The sequence below is a fragment of the Mya arenaria genome, chromosome 12 (assembly GCF_026914265.1).
Source record: "Mya arenaria isolate MELC-2E11 chromosome 12, ASM2691426v1".
Taxonomy (NCBI): Eukaryota; Metazoa; Mollusca; class Bivalvia; order Myida; family Myidae; genus Mya; species Mya arenaria.
The window spans coordinates 480,319-507,888 of NC_069133.1; the positions used below are offsets into that span (position 1 = coordinate 480,319).

At 33.1% G+C, this 27,570-nt stretch overlaps 2 protein-coding genes across 2 annotated transcripts; both read left to right on the forward strand.

The window, feature by feature from the left end:
* Positions 1-775: 775 nt before the first annotated feature.
* On the forward strand, positions 776-27,570 carry LOC128210242 (uncharacterized). Its single transcript, XM_052914459.1, has 6 exons — positions 776-868; positions 1,801-1,896; positions 8,672-8,836; positions 19,915-20,096; positions 23,130-23,234; positions 23,385-27,570. Exons 1-6 carry the CDS (start codon positions 817-819, stop codon positions 23,859-23,861), a joined length of 1,077 nt encoding a protein of 358 aa, XP_052770419.1. The 5' UTR covers positions 776-816; the 3' UTR covers positions 23,862-27,570.
* On the forward strand, positions 15,581-17,084 carry LOC128210243 (uncharacterized). The gene is made up of 2 exons (XM_052914460.1): positions 15,581-16,122; positions 16,431-17,084. The coding sequence occupies exons 1-2, from the start codon at positions 15,795-15,797 to the stop codon at positions 16,721-16,723; spliced, it is 621 nt and encodes a 206-aa protein (XP_052770420.1). The 5' UTR covers positions 15,581-15,794; the 3' UTR covers positions 16,724-17,084.

The window sequence follows — 27,570 nt, forward strand, 5'->3', positions numbered from 1 at the left end:
TAAAGATTTCAACGCATTTCATAGATACGTAGATGTTGATAATATTATTTCTTGGAAACAACAGAAATCCCAAAAGTAATATAGACATAATTTTTTATGAATTTGGAAAAATGTTAATAGCATTATGTAAGTCAACAAACTTATAGATTGGAAACGGTAACGCCCTGATAACGACGCAAACGTCGGCAATTATACTGTTGATGGTTTAAACAATAATTGTTTGCTTAAAAGGAACAATTTTGAGTTCATACATGACTTTCAGATTCAAATAAATTTTCAGATAATTTTCAGATAATTTTCACATTAAAAAGCAACAAAAAATATTAACATTGATCCCGTACCAGAAACATACATAAAGTACGATGTTAATCACACAGAACATTTTAAAAACGAAATCAACTAAAACATTAACGCAATTACACAACTAAGATTAAACTATGATATATATATATATATATATATATATATATATATATATATATATATATATATATATATATATAAATATATTCAGGACCATTATTTAATGACTGTATGTGAAATGGCCAAAGGTAGGGTGGTTGCGAAGTATACTTCGAATTTGAAGTTGAATTTGAATACAGCCATTAAATATGGTCCTGGACAACTTCCCCTTCTGTATCAACGACAGGAAGGTGCTAAATTAATGATAGCCTTAGATTTTGCAATTCATTGACGTTGTCATATGTAGACGACTCAGGGTGAAAACGAATGTCATAACATTTTAAATACATATGATATATGATATCCTAAGCTGACTCAAATAACACAACACTAGAGCAGAAACTGTTAACGATAATGTCGTTGTGTCGGAAATATATAAACTTTATAGCCTTGCTATCTACCATAGGTTTGTAAGTTTAAAGTATCTGTTTAAACTTTAGACTACTGGACTTGTTTCTGTACATTGTATTCATTTGATGATTTTTGTTGCTTTTCTATGTTTTTGGCGTTGGCCCTGTGTAATTGAATGGGGTTTTGGCAAAAGCTTCTGGCTATTGGACTTGTTTCTGCTGTAGTTCATGTAGATATTAACTTGGCTTATTTTCTAATTTACTGGATCAATTTACTCAACATTGAAATATTTGCCGTGAATAGAACTTATGTATTTAGATAGGATTAATTTAACACGTTGTACCGAAACATTGTATTCAATGGAGGTACTACTATTGTTTATCAGTGTTTCGTACTAATGTATAAGGTCGGTCCCGATAAAATAGCTCGCTAAATTATTTTTATAATTACTACGAAAGGAGCATAAACACTTTAACGGGTAGGTTCTTGCACGAAAACTGATTTTAGCCTCCAGTAATTTTACTGATCGTTCCAAGGCGGTACCTATTTTTTATATAATATAATATTATAAAATTATGCACTGTGCTGTCGAGTATTGTGCTATTGTTCCATGTTTTTTTTGCTTTTGTGTTCTATGTTTTTTGAGGTTACCCTAAGCCATTAAACGTGGTTTATGTTTAAACTTTTGGCTACTTGTTTAGTAGGACAAGACTTATTAACAACTTTGTCGAAGAGCAGTAGGATAATAACGAGTGTAATCATTCATAACCGAAGAAAACCGATACTTGCAGATTGATTTGACAGCTGCACACATATGTCCGTATATATCAATTGCTTTTAAAGTAAAATAACAAAATAAACGTATTCAACGTGTTACAACATTTTTGGTGCTTTTCAATACAAATGACACGAATGACAAAATTACTAGGCAGTTTGTTATTAAATTTTAAAATATTTCTAAATATGTGTTTTTCTTTTATTTTATAGGACTACTTTACATCTTGTACAAAGCCTATGCACGATTAGATGCCGCAAATTCAATTCGCTCGTTTCCAAATGCAGCTAATGGATATACACGTTCAGGTAAACATTTTGTTCGGATAGTATTGGTATTTGGTTGACTAATAATATTAATATATCACTACGAGTGATTTGGTCCCTTGTTTAATTAACTTATCATTGAAAACAAGCCCAACACAAAACCATTAAATCAGTGTGTAAACGAGCAAAATCGGGCTTGTGTTATTCAGTAAATCCATGTGCAATTAACGACTCCACATTATCTTATTATTATTATTATGTTCGCATGTCTGGGCGATATCTTTGGAAATACTGAAGCGGTTCCTTCACATCCTTGTCTGGAGAACAATATAAAGCTACTAATAACATTTCGGGCTGTAAACGGGCCTCTACATAAGCAAACGACTAAATTGTGTATTTACCCCATATTTCATTGTGAAATTGAGAGTTTAAACCAGTTTAAACCGCCATGATTGCACACTATATTCACAAATTGACCGAAGATATTAGTCAAACTTGTAATAATACTATTTTGATAATTTTGTTATGAGTTTGATATCGTGTGAAGTTATATGCATTACGTTTAGTATGTTTGACATTGACACTAGTATCCTAAAACGGGATATTAGATTCATTGTGTCCTACATGTCTTGTTCCGGTTCAATAGTATTGATTTTGGTTGTGCATAAGCTGCATTAGACTACTGAAAATGAAATTGAATTTTTATTGACAATTTCTATAAACCAAAGAGTCGCAAACATTTACAATGCTAAATGATGCCAATGTAAACAGCTGAAATGAGCAAGATAAAAGTTAGGTTCACCTTCGATAAGCTAATGAATACATGAAGGTATACTCATAGAAAATATTAATTAAAGTCAATTTGACTGTTTACGCCAGAGAGGAAGACAACAAAATCAAAAGGGGAAACCTAAGCGCTTACACAAAGAAGCAAAAGTGCCTAATACAATAATATTTCCACGCATAAGCATTGTAACAAGAACAATAAAATGTAAATTATAATACAATGAAAACAAGAGAAATAAGCCAAGTAGTTGAAAACTTAAAAAAAATAAACTTTAAGAGGCACAAGGCAATGGCTCAAACGACAATGCACTAAAGAAAAAAACATATAAACATCACATACACAAAAACAAACAGACCACACACCCCACACCCATTAAAATAGATTCACCGATAATTGATGGGATTACCGCCTTCATCCGAAGGTATTTATGTATAATTGAGGTGTTACTTTTCCGACACTTCATACATCAATGAAACGCAGAAAAATAATTTGTAATACTTTAAAAAAATAAAAGATCTTTTTTTGTGCTATTATCCAAGAACTGCCATTTATCACTCGATAATTCTAAGCAGCATATAGCCTTCCCACGCGTATGAATACATCGTCGACTTGCAGACACTTCGAGCTAAATTTAGTAACAATGAGACCAGTAATGACGGCCGACTCCTAATATTTTTACCATTTCGAAAAGGATTAACAGCACTTTTCAGGTAAGATATTTACATAAAGTCGACTTGTTTAGACTCTAAAACGTATATTCCATTATTCCTTGCCTAGGACAATAAATTTACCATTAAACCTACTGCCCTGCTGTGTATATTCATGAATGGTTGGCATGTCATTACTTTCATAAAGCTGTTGACCTAGATCTAAACTTTCAGCTTTACGTTCATTTTTATTTGCAACTTAAGGCAAATCATCAAAAGAAATGTTCATCAGTTCTTCAACCTCTGGAGGAATCTCAGCAGCATCCTTAGCATCAGCACCAGTTTCCTCACTCAATTCTGGCTCAAACAACTCAAAACTACCCAAAAACATTTTTAAACAAGTCGAATTCTATGATCACCCGCCATGTTAACTCTGTGCTGCAGACGGACTTTCAGCTTCCAGTTCTCCGCAATCAAATTATTTTCATTAATGATAAAACATAAACCAGAAAAATATTTTTTAAAACGTTTGTTGTTTAATTGTTGCTTTATTTAAACCCCAAAATATTTTGAAGAAGGAACATACATATATAAAATGGGCTTACTATTGTCAATAATTTTATACTATGACGTGACGTCATAGGTTATAAAAGAAAGTAAATGTAGTCTGGTTATGAATATTAATAAGCTGATAAGCATTTACTCGCACTTGCTCAAATTTGTAATTATATGATAATGAAATTTTAATGTGATGTCTTTGTTATGGTTTTGGAAATGAACGAAATGCTCATGATGACTGACATATGCATCCAAACCTTTAGAACAGGCTACATCAGTATGCAACTGGATGTAGTTTAAAATTATCCTGTCAGAAGTGTACAACCATTGTTTGAAATAAAGTGTGCCAAAAGCGTACATCTTCGCTTGAGACTTGTTTTGACTAAATGATGTGCAAGAGGTTGTGATTAATTCAGACAAATTTTGATTTTCCTTCTTGTTTTGAACCATAAAGGATAATACTGCATAACATATGTCGTCTAGCAAAAGTTCTTTGAACAAATCATATATGTGAAGTATATGTATAGTTCATGATTAAATAGATGGTACAGTGTACTAACCTGACTTTGTTTACAGGTAATTATATATAGGCACATACATCAAATAAAAATATTGATTGGTATTCAAACCAGGACAAATACTTTTGCACACACTCCCAAAACTATTTAATGCTTTACCAATCAAAACAAACCCGGATTGCAGTTCAGTACTCTGAATGTCATTGCAGAAGTTCAAAGTGTTGGAAATGTTTGTTAACTCATTTTTCTTAATATGGTGATATGTTGGAAAAGACTCATGTGTCACATTCTGTCATATTCCAATTCAGACGGATTTGCTCGTTCTCAGATTTTGGATTCTGAAACTTCCTTCACCATTTACTCATTCCTTTTCTAGCTGCATTTGCATCTTTTTCTGCCAACATTATTTGCCTTATTTTCTTTGTGGTTTCTCTCCTAACATTTGTTTTCCTTTATGTTTTTCTTCTTTTACTTCATTTGCATCTTATTCTCACATATTCTGTTTTTCTAAATGTATTTGCATATTTCTCTCTTGCAATTTTCTCTCTTTTAACTTAAGTTTATACCGAAGTTCAAGTACTGATTTGATACAAAAACGTGAGATAGTAAACTCTAGTCAAAAACCCGGAGTACAGTTCAGTGCTCTGAATGTCATTGCAGAAGTTCAAAGTGTAGGAAATAATTGTTAACTCATTTTTCTTAATATGGTGATATGTTGGAAAAGCCTCATGTGTCACATTCTGTCATATTCCAGTTCAGACGGATTTGCTCGTTCTCCGATTTTGGATTCGGAAACTTCCTTCACCATTTACTCATTCCTTTTCTAGCTGCATTTGCATCTTTTTCTGCCAACATTCTTTTCCTTATTCTCTTTGCGTTTTCTCTCCTAACATTTGTTTTTCTTTATGTTTTTCTTCTTTTACTTCATTTGCATCTTATTTTCACACATTCTTTTTTCTAAATGCATTTGCATATTTCTCTCTTGCAATTATCTCTCTTTTAACTTAAGTTTATACCGAAGTTCAAGTACTGATTTGATACAAAAACATGAGAGAGTAAACTCTATTAAAAAATATCCTCGTCCCTGACAAAACGGACCAAAGCGTTCTTAATTTCTAGTTGACACATTTTTGGTCCACCAAATGCAATAAAGAAAGGGAAGCCAGCAACAAACGCATAGCAACTTAATTTATTTACTAACAGTTTTACAAAAAGAACTAAATAAGTATTACAACAATTTATATATCCAATTAATTGCATCTACACTTTCTCTAAATATGTATGTTTTGATAAAACAACAGAGATAGGAGTTATAAGACTTCGATTTTATTCAATGTATCCAACTGTTACATTATACATTATAGAACAAATGCAGTAGCACAAAAATGCAGAAACACGATTAACTAAATTGTATTGAAATTACCCTCGAAAACCTCCTAAACCTATTTCTGACAAAATAGGAATCAAATTAAATTCCTATGGACCTACTATGCAAAAAAATACTCAACATCAAGTATAAACACACACACATATATCTATTTCTGTTATATTTACAACTGAACACAAGCACGCTACATTTTAAAGGCATAGATTGACGTCATATAACTTTGATTGACGGCCCGACCAATTAAAGGCAATTAAATACTTATGCGAAAAACTATTAATAGATATCAATATTCTCAGGAAAAGAATAATTTCCAAATCCGAATCAAAGTCACATGAAATAAAGAGCACAATATGAGCACTATTTATTCAAAAAACACTCCCACAATAATACCCCCAAAAATGTTGAAATGTTATCTCATAGAATAATTGAATAAAATCCAAGATTTAAGAATTGTTCTTGCACTTTTTCCAATCTTAATCGACCGTACATTTTTCTGACAATCATACCGAAACACAGGGAGGATTTCTTATTTATCACATGCTTACTCTTGTTTTCCGTGTAATATACCCATTACGAATATTTTTATCTTACACATGTGTAAGATAACATATCAGACATTTCTATTGGCTAGACTAATCACACGCGACCTAGATATCCCTCCGCATTGTTTGTAAACAAAATGGTTTAAACGCCAACAAATACTTACCTCAATAATGAAGCGGTAGGACTTCCGGGAGACAAATGCCTAACGAATCATAGTGCCAGAAAGCATCTTGTTCGAAAACTTTCTGATAACAATGTTCCACCAACCGGATAATGCAGATTACTAGTCACAAAAATATCCAGTCAGTCAACAAATACAGCCACATTAGTGACAAACAACACGAGAACAATTCAAACATCTCCATCTTAACAGGCAATATGCGACCAATGCCATAAAAATTGCTTGCCAGTTTAATCAGCTCTCGGTTACCAAAACACAAATACGAATTCCGCAGCACAGGCTTCTCATCACACGTACGTCCCAAGACGGTTAGAACAGCTTGTTCTCTGGAAACATTCTTGATGGAACTTTTTCAACATCAACATCAACATCCATGCAGTGCAGAGTAAGGCTTCGTCGTAATCATTTGCATTTTGTGAAAATCCATGTACACTAAGAAAACGCTTCAAAGTCATCGTAGAAAGCGACAGCGAATAACTTTTAAATCCGTGCACACAGTAAAACATGACAGACCGATGTAGGTCAAATAAACCGCGTAAACCATGTACTCTCAGTGTGGCGTCATCAAATTGTGTACTTATTGCGTTTTAATGGTTAAAATTGTTCGTTATTCATGTTGTTGAATATTTTACTACACATTTTTATACTTGTGACTTGTTCAGCGCTTTATCAGAATTAAAACTTGATAACTGCTAGCTGTTTTTGCCATTTTCATTTGGAACTATTTATATGGCGCATCGTTGACATTCCATTCAGTGTACTTTGGCTGTCAAACAATGGGTTCAGAAAGTGGAACGTGGAACTAAATTGGTAATAAAAACACCGTTAAGCATGTGATAAAAAAGATCTGACACTCGTTCTCATTTAATACAAGATTTTTATTAAACTTGTCCATGAAAGTTGTTAGTAAGCTCGCCATATGCTCGCTTACTAACAAATATCATGAACTCGTTTAATAAAATATTGTATTAAATGAAAAATCGTGTCAGATCCTATATATTTAACATGAATCCGTTTATTATTCAAATTATATCTTGTCCTTGGGCTTCATGTGCCCTTGAACTTGAATGCATGGTTAAATACAAGCATTAGTTGGGGAATGGTTTACATCAACGGAGCAGTCAGTTAAGGTTTGATCTCTTCTTAGATTTATTCGATACTGCATACGAAATGAGGTAACATGTCTTTGCTTTCTTGATTTCTCTACTAAAATACAAAAACAAAAGAGTAAATAGAGAATCAAATCCAGATACTATGCAAAAAAGTCATGTTTGACATTTTGCGTTATTATAAACAAGAAAGAATATTTTTATATTTATGAAAACGTGTTTATTTTGTTCATATTGACCTGTTTCAACATAAAGCAATGAATTGTATGTTGCTGCATAATATTTGTTTAGATCCTATATACATATGCTGAATGATGAACAACCAGCATTTTAAATAGCATGTTTTTAGTTATCAAATATCACTTTTGGAGTAAACCAGTTTAACACCGTTCAACATTACACTTGCCCAACATTTATCTATACGTGTAAAATAAAACAAATAACCATCATGTGGTCGAACTCAAACTTTAAAGCAAATTAATCAAGTCCTCTTTTTGATTCAAAAACTCAATTTTAACTATTCAACGACAAGATTCAACCACCATCAGCCAATTAATCAATCAAATCAAATCCCCATCCAAACATAAAAGATGTATTTATTGGTACTGAATAAATACCTTGTATAAAGCAGGAAATAAAATGAAACGAAATAAAGTAAGTAGTACTTCGATAAACCTTGACCTCGTTCGCTATATATCAGAACCATTGAACAAATATAATCACGTAAGTTACCGAAGCGCAGCTTGTAAACCATTGTTTTTAAATAAGCATAAGAAAGCTGAACTTTGCAAGAAGAATCGTATTGATAAAAAGATTTCCTTCTTTACACTTGTACCTTCTTATTTACGGTGAACGTCCATGTCACATTATGTATATTGTATCAGTTTACAGGTGCATGCAATAAATATCTATATTTTATTTTCAAATAAGTTATTCTTGGGCGAATTGAAGAAAATGAAATTATAAGTACTGGTTGCATTTTCAAACGATAAAGTGATATGTTTTTACAATAAGCTTATTGTACTAGGTTATGAACTTTTGTGTTCATATTTAATTTTGCATCGATTTTTTTTTTTTTGTTATTCAGGATATAAAGTCAGTGTCGTCGTAAACTATACTTTGCCTCGACGGCTATCAGCTATCACGAATGATACGCACTGTCCGGACGGATTTTGGAAAGATGATGAGCTAACCTGGGAAAATTCAACGGCCATTCCAACACAAATCGCAGAGTATGAACAGTTTGTCAAAGGTACAATGTATTACTGTATCTGTCTCTTTACTCTACATAATAATGTTAGAATATATGACATTGCACCTGTATTTAATTAATAAAGGTATATCCAAGTTAACATTTGTGACAAAGAAACAAGCTTAATATTGAGTTCATGTTAAGTTGATAAACAAGAAAACAAAACAATGCATTAAATCAATCAGGTTACATATTTCCTAAGTATTGTAAATAATAACTTGTAAGGATTAAGAAATGTTTTTATAAACAGTATATGTGATCTCGAAATTGAGGCACATTTCAGAATTTCTTAGAACGAAAACAACAGGTATTTAAACCACCTTTCAAGAACATTTCCTGTGAGTCGGCTGAAAATCAATTTATTTTTCGTTCTATTATTATCACTTTATTATAATTGTATTTCAACTGTTTAAAAATGCACTTTTACTCCCAAATAAGAATTACCACAATTAAAACTATTGTTTAAATATTCCGTTAGTGCATTATTTAGTTAGTAGTTTAAGGTTAATCAGTCAAAATTTAAGTTTGTTATACATGTGTATGTATTGACTTTGAATAAGATTGTCACTTTAATGTTGTGTTTTAAAAGGGTTTTGCTTTAAGGATATCTAAAGGTAAAATAAATTACAAAAAGTAATCATTGACAGAGTATTTGCAGTCTCGTGATAGAAACAGTGATGTAAAGTTTACAAAACTGAACTTGGGATTTTCAAGAAATGAGAAAAACAACGTTATTGAAAGTAAATAAAATGATTATCAGGGAAACAGCCCTTTGTTTGGGAAAGTTTAATTTCAATTAGAGAACGTACCTTGTATAATTGAGTTAAAAATGAGTTTTAAACGATGAAACAGTAGTCGTAGTCGTAGGATTAAACATAACTCCCGTTCAAGGGCACAAGTTAAACGCTAAAAACATAGCACAAAAAACAAACAATCACAAACCAGAAACATGAATCAACAGCACAAAACCTGTGCCCAACTAGCTGCTTGAAACATTTTAATTTTACGAATTTTCTTTACAAACTCACCATAAAAATCGGGATGAGCAATACTGTTAGCAATCTGCGATTTAAGACTGCTATTGTACTTTGATATGATGTCATAATGACCATTAACAAATTTTGAGAAAGATTACCTTTATCATGATATCTGAAAATATTTATGCGAAAAACTACAGAAACAAGCTCAGTAGCAAAAAGTTTAAACTTAAACCCGGTTTAATGGCACTGGGTAAACGCCAAAGATATAGAACATAAAAAAGCACAAACAAGAAACAGGGAAGAACAGCACAAGGCTCAGTTTCAGAAGTTTTCCCGTCATGAGTTTACTGCGAGAGCTGAAATTAGTGATTTATGGGAGTATTTTAGCGAGTCCTATCAACTGTGCATTAAAAACACCATATGATGGCGAACTAGGAACATCTTCATCTAAAGAAGGGTAATTAATTATTTTGAAATTAAATATTAAATTAAATCATCACGCTTATAATAAAGATTGATATTCAGTTTATCTTCGAGATGCAGATCTTAATAGGATGCTTTTTTGATTGTAATAGATTTATTAAGTTGCAATTGTGAAGGGTACATCGAGTTAATATCATCTGTGAATACCGAATTATCCAAACTTAGAATATCGTCAATATGTCTAAAAGTATTGAAACTTATGATAAAAATATAAAATAACAAGCATGCAAGTCGTTTGGATCAGGAGTATGTTTGCAAAACACAATGTTTTGCTATCGATCTTTTTATTATTTATAGTTAAGCATGCTTTACATGTTATTACTGAGTATAATGAAATTTTAAAGTGACGAAGTCATGTTAGTATTATTTAGTTATAGAGCCTGCATTAAGTATCAGAGGTTTTGAAATAATACAGAACATGGCCGGAACTAAAGTTTGTATAATCTGAATGGAGATTGGTTTAAACATATTTATTTCATGAAAATAAAGATTTTTAATGTAGTTACCGTTCGTACCATATTGTCAATACTCGATTGTAACCACAACTCAAAGGCAAAAGACGAAGGCCAAACAGACATATACAAATATCGTGTTTAAGATTATTTCCCTTGTGTTCGTCTAAACCTTAACTCAAGTATGGGAACAATCATAAGAAGGCGGATCTCAACCGCTCAAGCATTAAAATAAACTACAACGCTAGTCATTAGTTGTTAAATTCGTTATTGACATAATGGTGCAAAACAGTTACGTGACAGAATACTTAGCGCTAAGACGTCTAGTTGGTGCAATTACTATTGATTAAACGAGAAACACATAATATAAATGAAAACGCTTAAACGGTTGAAAGGCTGTAGGCGCCACAAGCTTTACTTTCTGATCACAGTCAAAAACATTGAATCCAAAATATAATTTGAGTGACCTTAAACTGTAACCGATAAACCTATATGTACTAGGATATTTGTACATTGCTTTCATCTCGCGAGTATTTTTGCTAGTGTAAAATTAATTTAATACTACCCGATATTGGCCGAGGACGTTTTGATTATTTGTTGCAGGTAACGTATTGCAGGGTCTTTTTGTCAACCGTTTCCTTTTTCTGCATAATACTCCATTCCCTTCGGTTTCTCACCAAGATAAATTTAAGATTCTTCGACACGCTTTCAAATTCTAACCCTAATCCATTAATTTTGCAATCTTATGAACGCATTTAAATAGAGTGATCCTTTGATTCGCCACCTTTTTTAAACGCCAAAAAAAACAACATACGTTTTATAACCCAAGCGCATTTATTCTTTTAACATGTAATTTCAAAAAGTATATCCGACAAAATCTGATTTTGATTTGCGGTTTTTTAGTATGTAGTGCTGCGCCCGACAGCCTAACACACTAGACTAGCATTCCACAAATGCATTTAGCTAACATTTTTTACGATGCAATAAGAAGTGTGTTAAATTTAAACAGCGTGGTTATTATCCGCAAGCTTCTCGTTGATTGTAAATAATGCTCTTTTATGTAATTAAACACTCATACAATTCATGATTTCATAACTGGGGTCTTTAATCGATTTATTCAATTACATATAAGACTTCAATGTTACTTTTTTAATTTGTTCATGGATGTACCGATATGTTATGGGCAATGCAAAATGTTTAATACTTCAATAGAAACGCCATCGGCCATTATACTGGGCCTCTCTTTGCTAGATAACGGTGATATCTGATGGTTAGCGTCGCGTGGAATAGGTCTCAATGTTGTAGATATTTGTTGATGTATGTTGATGGAGGATCAAGAGATCAAAATGGACCAGCCAAATAATGATTGTAAAATAAACTGATAAATTTTGTTTGATAAAAACACTTAACAAACAAACAATTGTATAAACTGAATAAAGAAAAAGGAAACATCAAGATACGAAACGTACGTTTAATGGGTATTAAATAACTCACCCCCAAAATCGTAATCAGTTTTTTAAGAAAAATTGTAAATGCGAAAAGTCAGGAACAATTCATTACATACAACAGTACCAATGATAAAATGTAGGAACTGTACGTAACCCAACAATTATTTAGGCTCACACGATAACTCGTCGTCAAATCAAATCGCAAAAAATTAAGTTAAAGGCCTAGTTTTATCCTTCTATAAGTGACCTCCCCCCCCCCCAAAAAAAAGACCGTGTATTGTACACAACCTCTGTGTAATGATCGAAACCTAATTGCCTAATTGTCTTATGAGATCTCCGTTCTGAGTATCCTGCTGTGCTGTTTTGGAGGTTTTATTATAGAAATGGACCCTAAATGGCCCTGAGCCAATAAACAAATAAACAGGGAATTGGCCCCTTATCTGTGACAACTAGCAGGAGATACACAGCAGGGTATTGTCATGCAAAACATTCCTTAAACTAGGCCTTTAAGATAATTCCGGTGGTGGTGCTAAAACCCGATACCTTGTATGGATACTGGGAAAAGCCGGTAACACAGTTTATGATACCGGATTATGTTGATACCGGGTTTTTCGTCACAGTCGCTACCGGGTAATATAATATTCTCTTAAGGAATCTCGGTATCGACAGGCCCGGTATCACTGTCCACAATAATCTACAATGACTTTAAATATGTTAAACAACATAATAAGCATGTATCAATAGGTAAAATTACACTTTTTTAACATACTGTAAATCTTGATAATAGTAGATTTCCATTCAATAATTATTGTTTTTTATGTGTTTCTTTTTTAATGTTTTAATTGTGGAATAGATTTGAAAAAAATATATAATTACACTCAATGTGTTAACTAAAACAATGCACATGTGTTTTGATCTTAAAAAACCCGATAAATTAATGTAGTCATGTAAATCTTGAGTATGGTAGCTTTAAATTCAATAATAAATATGATATTTGGGGAATAGATTAAAAAAAAAATATATTATAACACTCAATGTTTTAATTACTACAATGAACATGTGTTTTGATCTTTAAAAAGACGATAAATTAATGTAGTTATTTCGTACCCTAGCCATTTCTACCCTCCAGTTTTTGAAATTGTGATTATATGGCCCATGGCTATTTAAAAATGACAGTGATTGTATTATAATCTTATTGTAATACAACAACTGCAAAACAGAGATCTTTATCCGATAATCATTCCTTCAATAGGCAATAGATAGCGGGTCATTTGATACCGAGATATGTCATCTGATATCCCTGGAGTGATACCGGGTATTGGATTTTAGGGTTAGGGTTAGGGTTGGGGTTAGGGTTAGTCAACCTAACCCTAACCCTTACTCTAACCCGGATTTTAGCACAACCCTATTTTTGGTTTGAGTTTACCTTTCAGGTCAGTGTGCCAAAGGTCAAGGTCGTTGTGACCGTATTCTTTAAATAACTTAAGGATGCTAGTATCCAGGTACCTCAAACTTTGTATACTAGTAAATTGCATCTGCTTCCTTGTAGTCATGTTTCAACAACATTCGCGTTTAATAATAACCAATTCTGCTGCTGTTGGCAATTCATTTTTTATATACACAATCATCTTTAATAATATTGTATACATTACATATAATGCATTACTATAGATATTATATCGAAGTTTGGAGTTGTTTTGGAATTTAACTTAAATAAAGATACTATGCATTTGAGATCAGGTACAAAAAAGGCATTTGAAGAATATGTTACAAACAGAAAATAAATAAAAATGATCACATAACAATAATGTTGCACTGAAGTATATTACAATCAGAGGTAATTCTATTTTTACTAGAATTGAATGAGCAAAAATCCATAAAAATATGATGGTAAAACATGGCAAAACATTTATTCAATTACTAAAAAATAATGAAACAAAACTCAAGCCAAGCAACTCTGACAGCTCATCTGCAAAACATATCAGTGAGAAAACAGAATATATTCTTATTTGTTTGTTACAAAAATCAGTATCCCCCCAAAAATGCTGCGAAATGTTAAATATGAAAAATTGTGTTGTTAGGATAGTAAGGGCAAATACAAATGCTGCTTTCATTACAGAATTATCTAAACAATGCTTTCTATAAACTTTTAAAATAATTCGTGTTTGAAATAACAAATGAATTTGACAAACATCATGTTTAATGATCAACATTAACTTAATTTCAATAATTCATATTTTAACAGCTTTGCTAAAATCAGGTATATACTAAAAGAGATCTGTTTTAGACATTAGACAGTTAAATATACATGTACACATGTATTCTTTACAAATTTAGATCACCCACAGTGACCTTTTTGTCTTGCCTTTTGATAAAAAGGTGTGTTTTACGTCTGGTGGGAGATAAAATTGTATTAATAAATTCATGTTAAAATTTTCTAGACTATTAAAGGCCCAATATGTTTTAGTAATGTAAACTCATTATATTATAAAGTGTTTGTATATCTAAATGACCTTTCTAAACATTTTTGACATCAAGTATATTCTGAATTAAGCATGGAAAATGTCAAAACCAATTTTCAATATAATGGGACTATCTTAAAGACCCAGTATGTTAGAGAAATTTAAATTTATCAAGGCCTAATTACATACAAAAGACTTCTCTTAACCCTCACATAATGTTTCAACTCACAGGAAGATGAAATAAATGATAAATTGCAATTACAATCAACATTGAACAGAGCTTAAAGTTTATTCTCAATTTAGCGCCTATATAGCATATCAAGTCAGTGATATTGTTGGACATTTCCATACATTTCTTTTTTAAAAAAGCACTGAGTGGACATTTTGGTTTATCCAACATTATCTGAGACTGTTTTATACGCATTTTTTAAACCCTAAAACATTCACGGCCATTAAAGTATGAGCATGATTTCCTATCAAATACGAACCCAGTGAATATCACAACTGTCAGCTGAGCTTACTTAGTACTATTTCATACATAATTCTTGAGTGTACATGCAAATAGAGCAAGCCCCAATTTATATTCCAAAACCATTTATATATGAAAACAATTGAAACAATTAAAATGATTAGATTATATTATTTACACAGAATGTCATAATGAGGCTAATTATGCACATATGTTAATATGCACAAATTTAGGCTACGGTTATTTTTACTATTACTTTATATAGATTAATCTGAAAATATACTTGCAATACAGTGTCTAATTATGTTTATATTATTCAGTGTGCTAAAATGCGCAAGCAATGTTTTCTGTTGTGACAGCTGGATCATAAATATTTAACATATCAGTTGAACAATATACAAATATTTCCATTCACACTTCATTCCTTAACGATGGTTGTTGTGTATCAATTGCACTTTATTTCTGTATAAAGTGCAATGGCATTTCCCATGGATATCGCGTGCGTTTGTTTGATACTTCTGTCCTGTCATTGGGCGCAATAATACAAATGGGCGGAGCTTATTAACTACGGAACTATTTTTTTCAATGAAATCGTAGTAAAATTATTGGCAACCTGTCAAAATAATGCAGACGACGAAAACTTCAGTAAACAAGAGAAAACAAAATGAGCAACGATAATTTAATTGATTTTAATCTAGATTTTGATTTCATGATGGATGGAACATTTGAAGAACTATTAAATGACAATGATGATGACTTATTTCGGGATTTGGAATTAACATTTAGTGATTGTAAAGCATCTGACAATTCAACAAAACCTGCAATCAAGGAATTGAAACAAGAACAGAAGGAAGAAGGAGAACTGAAGGAAGAACAAGAAGATTGTAACAGGTTTAGAAGGGTAGGCGAGGAAGACATAAAGGTTTTTGAAGAGTCTCACCAGTCAAAGAGAACAAGAGAAAACACAAAATGGGCAGTAAAGGTATTTCAAGGTATGAAAGTGTTTTTTTCTTCATCTTTTGTGAAAAATGAGTGTAAATTATTTCATTTTGATTCTCCAATTGTTGAAAAGATAAATCAACTTAATTTAACAAATAAAAATGTACGAAAACAGTGTTTAAAGTTTTAATATTCACAATAAAAAGATATTTTAACAATATTATAAAAAATATTTTTAACAATATAGTGAAAATATATACAAAACTCATTTAACAGGAAAACATAATTATAAACAACAATTATAAAACATTTTTAACACTAATTCAATACTTAAATGCACAAATGCTTTTTCTAACTCCAGATTGGCATAGATCTAGGTATGCTGAGCCTCTAAACACGTCTACTGTCTCAGAAGAGTTACTTGGCCAGATTTTGCGCAAGTTCTACTGCGAAGTCGCCCCGCAGCCATCAGAAAGGCGCTCAAATGCTTTCGGAGCTGGGTCTAAGGTGTACCACAAGAATAGTATGAAGAACATACGATCTGGTCTGAACAGACATCTGACCGACCTTGGCCGCAACATGGACATTGTTAATGGCACATCATTTAAGGATGCAAATCGCACACTTGATGGCTTCATGAAGGAACAAACTTAGGCCTGACTTTCCCGACCCACACATCACAAGCCTATCATCGAGCAAAGCGACTTTGAAACCATTTCCAGGTTCTTCGCCAATGCTCCATGCTCTCCAATTATTCTTCGACAGTGTGTATGGTTCCAACTTGCTCTCCACTTCGTGTCACGCGGCCTTGAATTTCATCACCAGCTTCAAATCGACTCCTTTGAGTTTACTGAAGACCATGATGGAATTGAGTATGTCACCCTGAAGCACGAGACGCAGCAAAACAAAATTCCAGGGTGGGCTTACCAAGGATGAGGCTCCATCAGACCGCAGAATGTAAACGACAGGTGGCCCATGTTGTCCTGTAGCAAAGTTAAAGTTACTCATCAATAAAACCGACAAATCGGCGCCTATGCTGTTTAATGCCTGCATCAAGGATGCCATCGCAAGACCTGAGGCAAATGACATTTGGTTCACCAATGCGCCTCTGTCAAAGCGGTCATACAGCAGTTTCATGGGTGACATTTGCAAAGCAAGCAAAACAACAGGTTGGTACACCGCGCACAGTGTCAGGGCCACAACTATCCAAGCAATGAACGACAGTGGCTTTGAAGCTCGTCATATTATGTTCATGTCCGGGCACATGAATGAGGCATCATTAAAGTCGTATTGCAGGGCACCCAACAAGTCCAGAAGAAAGAGCTCAGTTCAACACTGAGTCTTCTCGCGTCCTCTGGCTCTACTTCCGCAAAAGCTCCCATTGATAAACACGTTACCCCACCCACCGCCACAGTCGTTTCATCCGATGTTAAAGTCCAAAGAAATGAAAATACACTTGCAGATTTGTCTAACATCATATTTCAACATGGTTCCTTCGCCAACTGCTCCTTTAACATAACGCTAAACAAGTAAATTTACTGGAATTTATCTTAAATTTGACAACTCGTGTTTAACAAACACTTTAAGTCGCGTTTATCGCGAGATATGATGAGAACTTTGCATGTGACGATATTTTTTGTTGTTTTATTGTTATTGTAAATGTTCCTAACTCCAGTTGTATTTTCCTAGTTGTTAAACAGTTATAATGTGTATTTATAATATACTTGTCCTTGAAAATATAGAAACTGAACCTATTAATAAGGAACTATTTTATCTGCGCATTCATTGTGTTATGACATTCGGTTATTCTAATATACCCACCGTTGAGAACAACAAGAGAAAGAAAAGAGTAAATGCTCTTGAATAATCAATTTATTTTAGCAGAAATGTAGATTTAAATGAATGTAAATATAAGTATTAAAATTCGACATGTTGCATTTTATCGGGGTATGGTATGGCGCAGTTCAAAATGTTGGTGGAGTCCTTCGGACTATATGCTGCTCAGTTATTGTACATTTGCTGTAAATGTCACACTTTAAATTATTTACACATAAATAAGTTTGACAGAGGTGACTAACATCTTCATTCTCTTGAACTATGGGATTCTGTGCTGCATTCACTCCAAGTTCAGATTGTTTGACCACTTCAGGCTGCTGGCACATCAGAAACTGCAAGTAACATAAAAGCAATGTTTTAACCAAATAAAACTACTATCTACAACTGTGAAGGTATGCGAAATGCCAGTTAAGAATTATTTGAGGCATACACAATTCTATATGTAGTCATATATTGTCATAAAGTCACATAGTGTAATTTCATGCATTCAAAGTTCAAGACAGAATTGATTAACTATATTAAGTTATGGATGTTTTGCAATGAGTATATACAATTGTGTGCAAGGGGGTGGATGGCTTTGGTTGAAACAGGCACTATATTTTTGGAGAGGTACATCACACTCAGGGAGTTTGACCCACTTTCTGTGCTCACTCTGAGTATATAGTTTTCTTGCATACCGGACGTGTGTTTTTCCACAAATTTGAATTTTAAGATATGCAAGAAAAAAATCATGTTTTGTCGGTTGGAATAAAAAAATCCGACCCTTGGGCACGATGCGTTGCAAGCCTCATAACCGGCGTATGCGCGTGCCCTCGGGTCGGATTTTTCTATCCGTACCATGATTTATACTTATAGTCCGATATAATGACCCAACTGCATAACTCCGCGTCTGAGGAGATAAGCAAGAAATAATAATTTTCTTTGCAGAGGTTAATCGTTATTATCCCTTATGACCCTATGTGCATTGTAAGTCAAATACAGTTCTTACCAGTGTTTATTTGTACAGTAAGACTGCGATTGCTCGCGGACCTCATTGACCGAGCTAAAACCATGAGTGATCTGATGTTTTGAATGACCCAAAGTTCCATTTTAGTCTGTTATGAAATGTCTTAGAATGTATTTTAAAAAATTGAAAAAAATGTTGGTTTAGTTCGGCACCGATTATGGTTTCCGTAAATCCGGGAAAACAAGTACCTCGATTAGAACGCGAAGATAAAAGTTTTCAAAGTGTGTAATTCAATAAAAATTAATAACATGTATCTCAGATAAACTCTCCTTTACATTTAATTAGACTTATTTCCTCTGCTTCTAAACTGTGAGAAGGATTTGTTATGACTCCAGTTCCATATAAACAAAATGGCGTCCAATGCTCGCTTGAAATCTTCGTCAAGTTCAATGTAGCGTGAAATGCGGACTAATATATTCAAGTTCGATTTCATACGCATTTAGTTTCAGTGAATTTGGCGGATGTTATAACTGCTTCAATGACAACAAACTGTTTGCTACACGCTGTATTGCACAGAAGTGAAACAGACTTTCCTATTAAATGCAGTACTATTTTAACGCATATCCATATATGGAAGTTTCGATCTAAAAAGTACATGTACCTGGGGTGTTTCAGTATTGATTTTCCAATGGTTAACGGAGGTCAAACCCTGCAAAACAACATTTACAATTTGCTTGCCGGCATGCACGCGCTTTATATGAACAATGTATGAAAAGCTTTTCTGGTTCTCATTTTCATGGTTCACTGGTGCCCAATTTATTTCATACCTATCTCTCCGACAAAAAAGGAAGTAGTCCCTTGCATACACGTACACACCCGTTCAAGCCCGTGTAAATAACTGTCAATATAAAATGGTATCCAAACAAATTGAATTTAAAATGTTGAATGCAGATAGCAATATAAGAATTTTACACAGTGAACGCCTAGAAGCACAAAGAACATTTTAGCTAGGGCAGAGACAACAAAAGCATATGGAAATAGCTTTTTAACTTGTTACTTTCAGCGAAGGAATGGACTTCAGGAAAATCAGATGACCTACCCGTGTTTATAACCGGTGCATCTTCAAATCATTTTCAAGAGATGATTAAAATGTTGCACAACTTTAACGACCTACGACAACGCTTGAATAGAAACTGGATGCTTTATTTCTTTAATTTAGGTCTATCTGTCAAGGAAGTAGAAAAAGTAAGTGTTTATGTTTGCACAGCGAACCCCGGCTTAAATTACCTTTTGAGATAGTATAGTACGGTACATCTAACATTCATAATATTAATATTTGTCTTCGCTTTAATCAAAATTTAATTTACGACAACCTGTCTTTTACAATTTCGGGATATAATGTCGCTCGATCTTGCTTAAATGAGTCCTTGTTTTATATTCAATCGTAAACAAATCAGGTTTTATTATTTGTGTTACACAATATCTCGTTGTATTTACAAGAAAGCAATATCGCCGATTCTAAAAATATAGCTTGGTATAAGCTTGAATGTCTAAAACGTATCTTTAGACACGAATCCCAGCTGTCGAATTAAAATGGCTTGCATTATTGTCAACTTCACATTTGCTAATACATAGTTCGATGTATAAGCGTATGATATGGCTGTTATTGTATTTGTATGTTGTATGTTTGTCTTCTTTTTCTGTTTGGCTTGTCCATGTAATTTCATACTTTTTTGAGTACAAAATTTCAGTATTAAGAACGCAGATTGATACACCCACATCTTCAATCACACAAATGTTTACAGAATTTGTGTTGATAAATTTCTTCTTTCGACATTAATTATCAAATGCCCAAAACCGAAACATATTTTACCTTTTTTAAAATTGCCAAGAGGATTAAAGGCAAAGTAAAACAATTATCCTACACATTAAACTGTTGTTTATCAATAAATGCTGCGAATAATGCATATAAATACACATTATTTGTCTACGTCTGTATGCTTATTGTTTCTTATTATTGCAGTTGGAATATCTAAATTTACTTTTTGATATTTTTGTGGTGTTGTATATCGAACGTTACTTTACGTCTACTAACCTTAGCTAGTCAACATTTAAACAATGTTTTAAATGTTAATACATTTAATTACTTATACTTATTAAATAGGAAGCCGAGGAACCAATATGAATTTAGTAAACTTTATTTCGCATTAATCTTTGAATATCATTATCTAAGTAGTTTGCAACATATAGAAAGAAAACTATTGTCCATGCTGTCCTTTTCTTATGCTTATCAATGGAAATACTTTCAGACTCATAATTAAAGTAAAAAATTAAAATCATTACGACGGGCTGTATATACTGGAATATTCATATATGAAAGATGTTTTTACTATATTTAGTAACATGCATCTTTACTTAGCTAAACATTAAACTTACTTAGCATCTTTAGGCTTTATGTGCGCTTTCTCGTTTATCCTATTAACCAACTTCGACAGCGTTTTACAATCTTATAAAGAAGAAGAACAATTTCATATGTGTTTCACATTCAAAATGTTAAAAATATAATCATTTTATTTAAGGTGCCGCCTACTGGGTATAATAATTAGAACATTCCGCTTTTCAACCATTCCAATATTTTCGGCATTTGAAGCTGTTACATTTACAATTAAATACAATAACAAATTAAACACTTTCAATGTTAAGTTACAATTAATGCTAAGCGGCGTTTGTTAAATAAGTACACGTTTTAAGCAACTTTGCTACGGTTTACTATCTGAGAAAACGTTTAATATGTTTAGGCTTATATCATGCTATACTTGCAATATGACCTTCGTCGTGTATTAAACTATATATTAACAAGGTTTACGTGGTGGTACTTCTTATCCTTAAAATTTCAAAGGATATGATAACAATGTGATATTCATCGTTTATGTACATTTTTGTATGTGACCAACTACAGAAACAAGCTCACTAGTGAAATCGTTTTAAAATAAACCCCGTTTAATGGCACGGGGTAAACGCCAAAGACATAGAACACAAAAAAGTGAATCACAAACAAGTAACATGGAACAACAGCACAAAACTCCACAAACAACATAGTGCATGTAAACATTATAACATTCTAGGTATGTTTATCAAGAATGGTTAGGTACCGCCTTGAAACGGTCTGTAAAATAAAATAAAAACACACCATAACAAAATGTATCAGAAATTTCTTTCTTTCTTGCTTTTGCCCGGAAAAAAAGATTGGCCATTGAATATTTCGAGAAATATTAAAACTTTTAAGAAAGTAATAACACAAAGATAGTAAGCATCATAATTTTGACGAAAACAATAAAATGTATTTTTATTCTAGGAACGAATTTTCGAGCCAAACACTATCAGTAAAACACATCGAAATGGCAAATATCCCCTTATTTTTTAATTATTCATATATGATTTCATTGTAATTTTCTATTAAATTCAAATTTATTTTCTTGTCAAAGATAAGTTCATTACATTCCGTAGAAAAATCAATCATTGTGGTATTACTGTTAGCAATGCATTAAATTCTAGACTATTTCACGAAGTGATGTCTGAAAGTTCCAAAAAATATATTTCTTACAATCTTCTAGAAATTGTTGTTCAAGAACAAGATTAATTGCACTGTTCTTGAACAAAATCTTAAATAGCTAATAAAGGGCTTTGACACGAGTATAGAAAGCGAACAAATATATAATTATCTAATACAAATAGCAATATTCAAATAGGTAATGTTTATAAATTACTTTTACAATGATGATAAATTCATAGACAAACTAAAAACCACATATTCAATATAAACTCTCATTTGAGGCACAATTTAATGAGCTTCACGACATTGAACCAGAAGCTCCAAACATTACCTTACTAAACATCCTCCAAAAATAACTTTATCATTTAATGTGGGGCTCCTGCTGGGAACGGTCAGTGAAACACAAGTTCACTGAAACAAATGTTATAACTTCCTAAAGCAGTTTCATGACAAACGTTGATTTTTTTTTATCATTAGATCTGCGTTAAAATATTGCAAATCTATTTCCTTCATATTCATGTGTATGCATTCAGCAATAACTAAACCAAAGCTGCTCTGCTAGTTGCTGTATCTAGTCGCTTTAAGAAAAAAAGAGTATAAACGAGTATGTAACTAATAATATATTTATGGATTCAGTCATTTGTTGGTTATTCTATTTTGTGTCGACAATTGTTTTTCTAAGATTGGTCAATCAGAGCGTCTGCTTTGGAACTATCTTTTTTCAGGTGCAAAAGATATGCAACTGTACAGTAAAAAGGTTCGACTTCAATCGATATCCCGTTCACGTTAAGCATTTACACGGATATGCCTTCAAGCCGTTAGCTATTGAGGTAACTTTAAAATGCCTCATTCTCACTCAATAAAGACATAAGACATACATTGTTCTCTAAAAAAACATTAACACCATTTCACTTATCGCAAACATTAATTTCATGCATTTTATGAGATTATTAAATTAATTCGAAAAAAAATCATTTCAGATAATCGCTAGGATGCACAACTTTGTTGTTTGGATGGATGCTTCTGTCAGATTCAAACAATCCGATTTCAACATACTTCTTGACCAAGGGAGAAAGGCAGGCGTGTTCCTCACTCAAGGAGGCGGTTCTGTTGCTCGACGAACGTTACCATCGACATTTCACTACTTTAACACGTATCCATGTCGGTTTCGAAGTTTGCCAGAATTACAGGGTGGATTTCTTATATTTTACATGAATCCATTTATTATCCATCGCATTTTTTGGCCTTGGGTACGATGTGCCCTCGAATTTGGCTGCATGGTGCCGGATATGAATCCAGAAAAGTATTTAGCATGTAACAGATATGGAAATGTGTTTGGTGAGTGCCATCGATTCGACCAATCAGCAATTAGCATCTTGCTGTATACCGTTTATGGCAAACACATAAGTGAACATACAATGCACTACAGTAAAAACATGTATATGTCTTTTCATTAATGTTTAGTGTAATTCATATCAGTTCTCATTTCAATCATCCAAAAGTTTTAGCTTGACGTTGTAAAGCAACATCACCTAATACAAAAACAAAGATGGTTAGAATAAGGGGTGATATTTTTAACAGCAATATCACGAACAAAAGGAAAATCAGTATTAAGGGTTAGGTCTGTTGCGACAAACGATTTACTGTTCTATTTATTTCTGTTCTCTTAGAGGAATATGTTGTTAAATACATTTTTGACAAACAGACTTTATCAAAGATTGATTTTTTTCTTTTATTATATCCCAGTGTTTAAGACAATATAATGTCTTTTACACTGTTTATCCGCTACTAGCAAGCTAAACATCAATATAATAACATCGCTAAAAATCAAATCTGTACTAAAAGGTTACAAATAGAATGCATAAACCTATCTGTTTTATAATGAAATAAAATAGCCTTACAAAAAATTTTCTTTTTCAATCAACTTCGGATGTTTATTTATAACGTTGTCGAATGAAACCTAAAACATATAATAAAACGTATAAAAGTATATGCTAAAGGACTGCCGCGTGTGGGCGGGTCAGGAGGACTGAAACGACCTCGACGCTGAAGAATGATATAGACAGCGGAGGAACTTGACTCTTCCGAACTGGTGTCGCCATCATACTCCTTGTCAGTAGGGGCTATTCTGGTCCTTGGTCTGGCTTTGGGGACAGGTTGAGGTGCAGGTAACTCGACTGAAAAGGGAGAAGCATGTTCCGGTGTAATTTTCTAACAGGCCCGTTGCCGGACTCCAGGCGAACCTTGTACACCGGCTGACCATCATACGGAACGTCTACGATAACGTAGGGGCTACGTTCCCATCTGATGGCGAGCTTCCTCCTTTCCTGAACAGACCGATATCGCCAACAACCAGCTTGTTCTCGTGAACACGACGGTCATAGTTGGTCTTGTTCTGGCCAGTTCGCTTATGTGCAGCCTCTCTGGCAGCCTTGTAGGCGTACTGCATGCGCTTCCGTAGTCTTACAGCGTAAATGGAATGATTGGAGTCTGCAAGATTACCCGGACTTGTGCCCAGGAAAGCGTCAACATACAAACGGGGAGGCCAGTCGAACATAAGGAAGTAAAAAGAGAAACCAGTAGTAGAGCTCTTGGTCGCGTTGAACGCTTGCACAATGGCTTGAAGGTAATCTTTCCAGTTGGAATTGTGATTGTCGTTCAACGTGCCAGGCATCCACAAAAGAGTGCGGCTAAAACGCTAATGGATTAATAGGACTTAAATAGTTTTGTGAAGCTGAGTGAGTAAACAGAATGTTTCTTCATGAATTACCTTAACCTCTCGTGCATTACAACATAGTGTAACTATATATTGAACTCATCTATATAGGGGACAAGTGCTGCTCATAAATCTGTATACTGAACAAAAAAGATAACGAACGTTACACAGCTTAAAATGGGTGGAAAATGCCAAACAAAAGAGGGGCAAATATAAGCGAAGTCGAGCAAAGGAAAAGAACACGAGATGAATGCAGCAGTGTTAGTGAGCATGAACAAAGTATATCTAGTCAGAACAAAACAGGAAAAGAAAACAAACCCAAAAAGAAGAAAAGTAAGAAAACACAAGAAAAGACGGAAATTCTTGAAGAAACGCTGGATTCTACTGACAACACAGACACAATCAAAACAATCATGAAACAGTTAGATTCAATAAATAAAAAACTTTCAAATGTATAAACAAAAGATGATAAGCATATCCAGGATATAGTAGAAAAAGCAGTTGTAAAGAAACTTAGCACACAGAAAGTCAAAGCAAAAGACGATGGCGTTATTCAAGAAATAGTCGATAAACTAGTTGAGAAGAAGCTAACTGAAAGCTAGCTTCGAAAAGAGAATTGATATCTTAGACGGGCAGCTATTTGATAAATCTCAAGAAAATTAGAAACTGAAAGAAGAGATTAGTGCCTTAAATAAAACAATTGAAGAGAAACAAAAAAGGTCATCTGAGACTAAACGAATATCAATTCACGAAGTAATCCAGACTAAGAAACGATTTAACGAACTCAAACATTATACACGAAGTAACACCATTCGTGTTTGGCCTTCAAGATAACATTGAACACGAGACACCATCACAGACATTAGGCAACTTCTTAAATGAGTTAGAGAAACTGTCTATCAACGTCGATGAAACGGATATTGACACTGGACATCGCCTAGGAAGATATCAAACAAACAAACAAACCAAGACCGGTGATTATAAAGTTCATATCACGAATGATGGAAGATGATGTGATGCGAAATAAAACAAAACTTAGGCAGAGCAAGATATTCGTCAATGTGGACCTTACTCGTCTGAACCAACAGGTGTTTACTGCGATACGCCTGAAAGTTCAAGATGAAGTTAAGTCAGTCTGTACAAGGAATGGCCGAATTATACTCAGACGGTACGATGATAACATAGCGTATGCCGAGTATAAGGATTATAAAGCTAGGCTCGAACTACCTTGGCCTCAAAAACATCGCGAATAGTAAAAGGCGCAAACTTTTTATGGAGCAGTATAGCATATTAGTATTGACCCATTATATAAACTTCTATCAAGATTGACAAGATCATTATCAAACCATCACCAGTATATGCTTGTTTTGACATGCTGTAGTCAAGGGACCCTTTAACTGTTGTACTATGTATAACAATTTATTATGACAATCAGTGTGCTTACTTATCTATAATTTGTAAGATGTTCTATTACGCTTGATTGACGAATTATTGTTCTGGACCTCATAAGATAATTTAACCATGTACGGTTATATACTTGCAAAATATAGAATTCAATAGATTATCTTTGGATACTTAGTGACTGGTAAATTGGGCTAGAGCAGATATGTTGAAATTTTGGATTGTTATTATATGTTAGTAGTTTTGGAAGTGGTTTATCCTTTTAACTCAGCTATATCGGATATATATAATATGATTTTTTTTAAACTGATTTTGACACCGTTTGAATTGTTATTGTTGAACATAACAAATAAGGTTCCTTTTCCACTTTGTAGCTCAATCCAAATATGTTAAGATAATCAATATCTAGGTCACTTTTAGATGCTCTGAATGATTCATTTTATTTTAGTCAAAGTTGTCAGCGAAAATTGTAAATGGTGTTATGACTTTAGATAAAAATAAATTATTTAAACTATTTTTTTTTAAAACCCGTGGTCATGCTGGAGATTTCGACTTAAATATATTCATTTTTTAATACAATTACTTTGCATTTCCTAACCTTTTTGGTTTTTATGTCGTTTTTTTCGGAAAACCATTTAGAAATTGGATATATAACTATAAATTAAGTATCCCTTGTAAAAGAATTTGTTTTTTTCAAGTTCTTTTTCTGTCATCTACTGATAGTTATTTGATATAATAGATTTACTAAAGGGATATACGATTAGAATGCATACTGAGTCAGATATATATTAGTGAATTACAGCCATATATACACAATGCTTCGTATGATGGATTGTGTAATATGATGTACGATAAATATGATCAGTCGAATAAGCCATTATTGTAATGAGTACGATATCATTATAGTTACTTATTAAACAAGTCGACGATATGCGGTTATGTACTAGAAAAAAAATATAGTGTCAATAGATTATCTTAGGATACTTAGTGACTGGTAAATTTTGCTAGGATATATGTTAACACTTTAAAGGATTCTTATATTTTGTTAG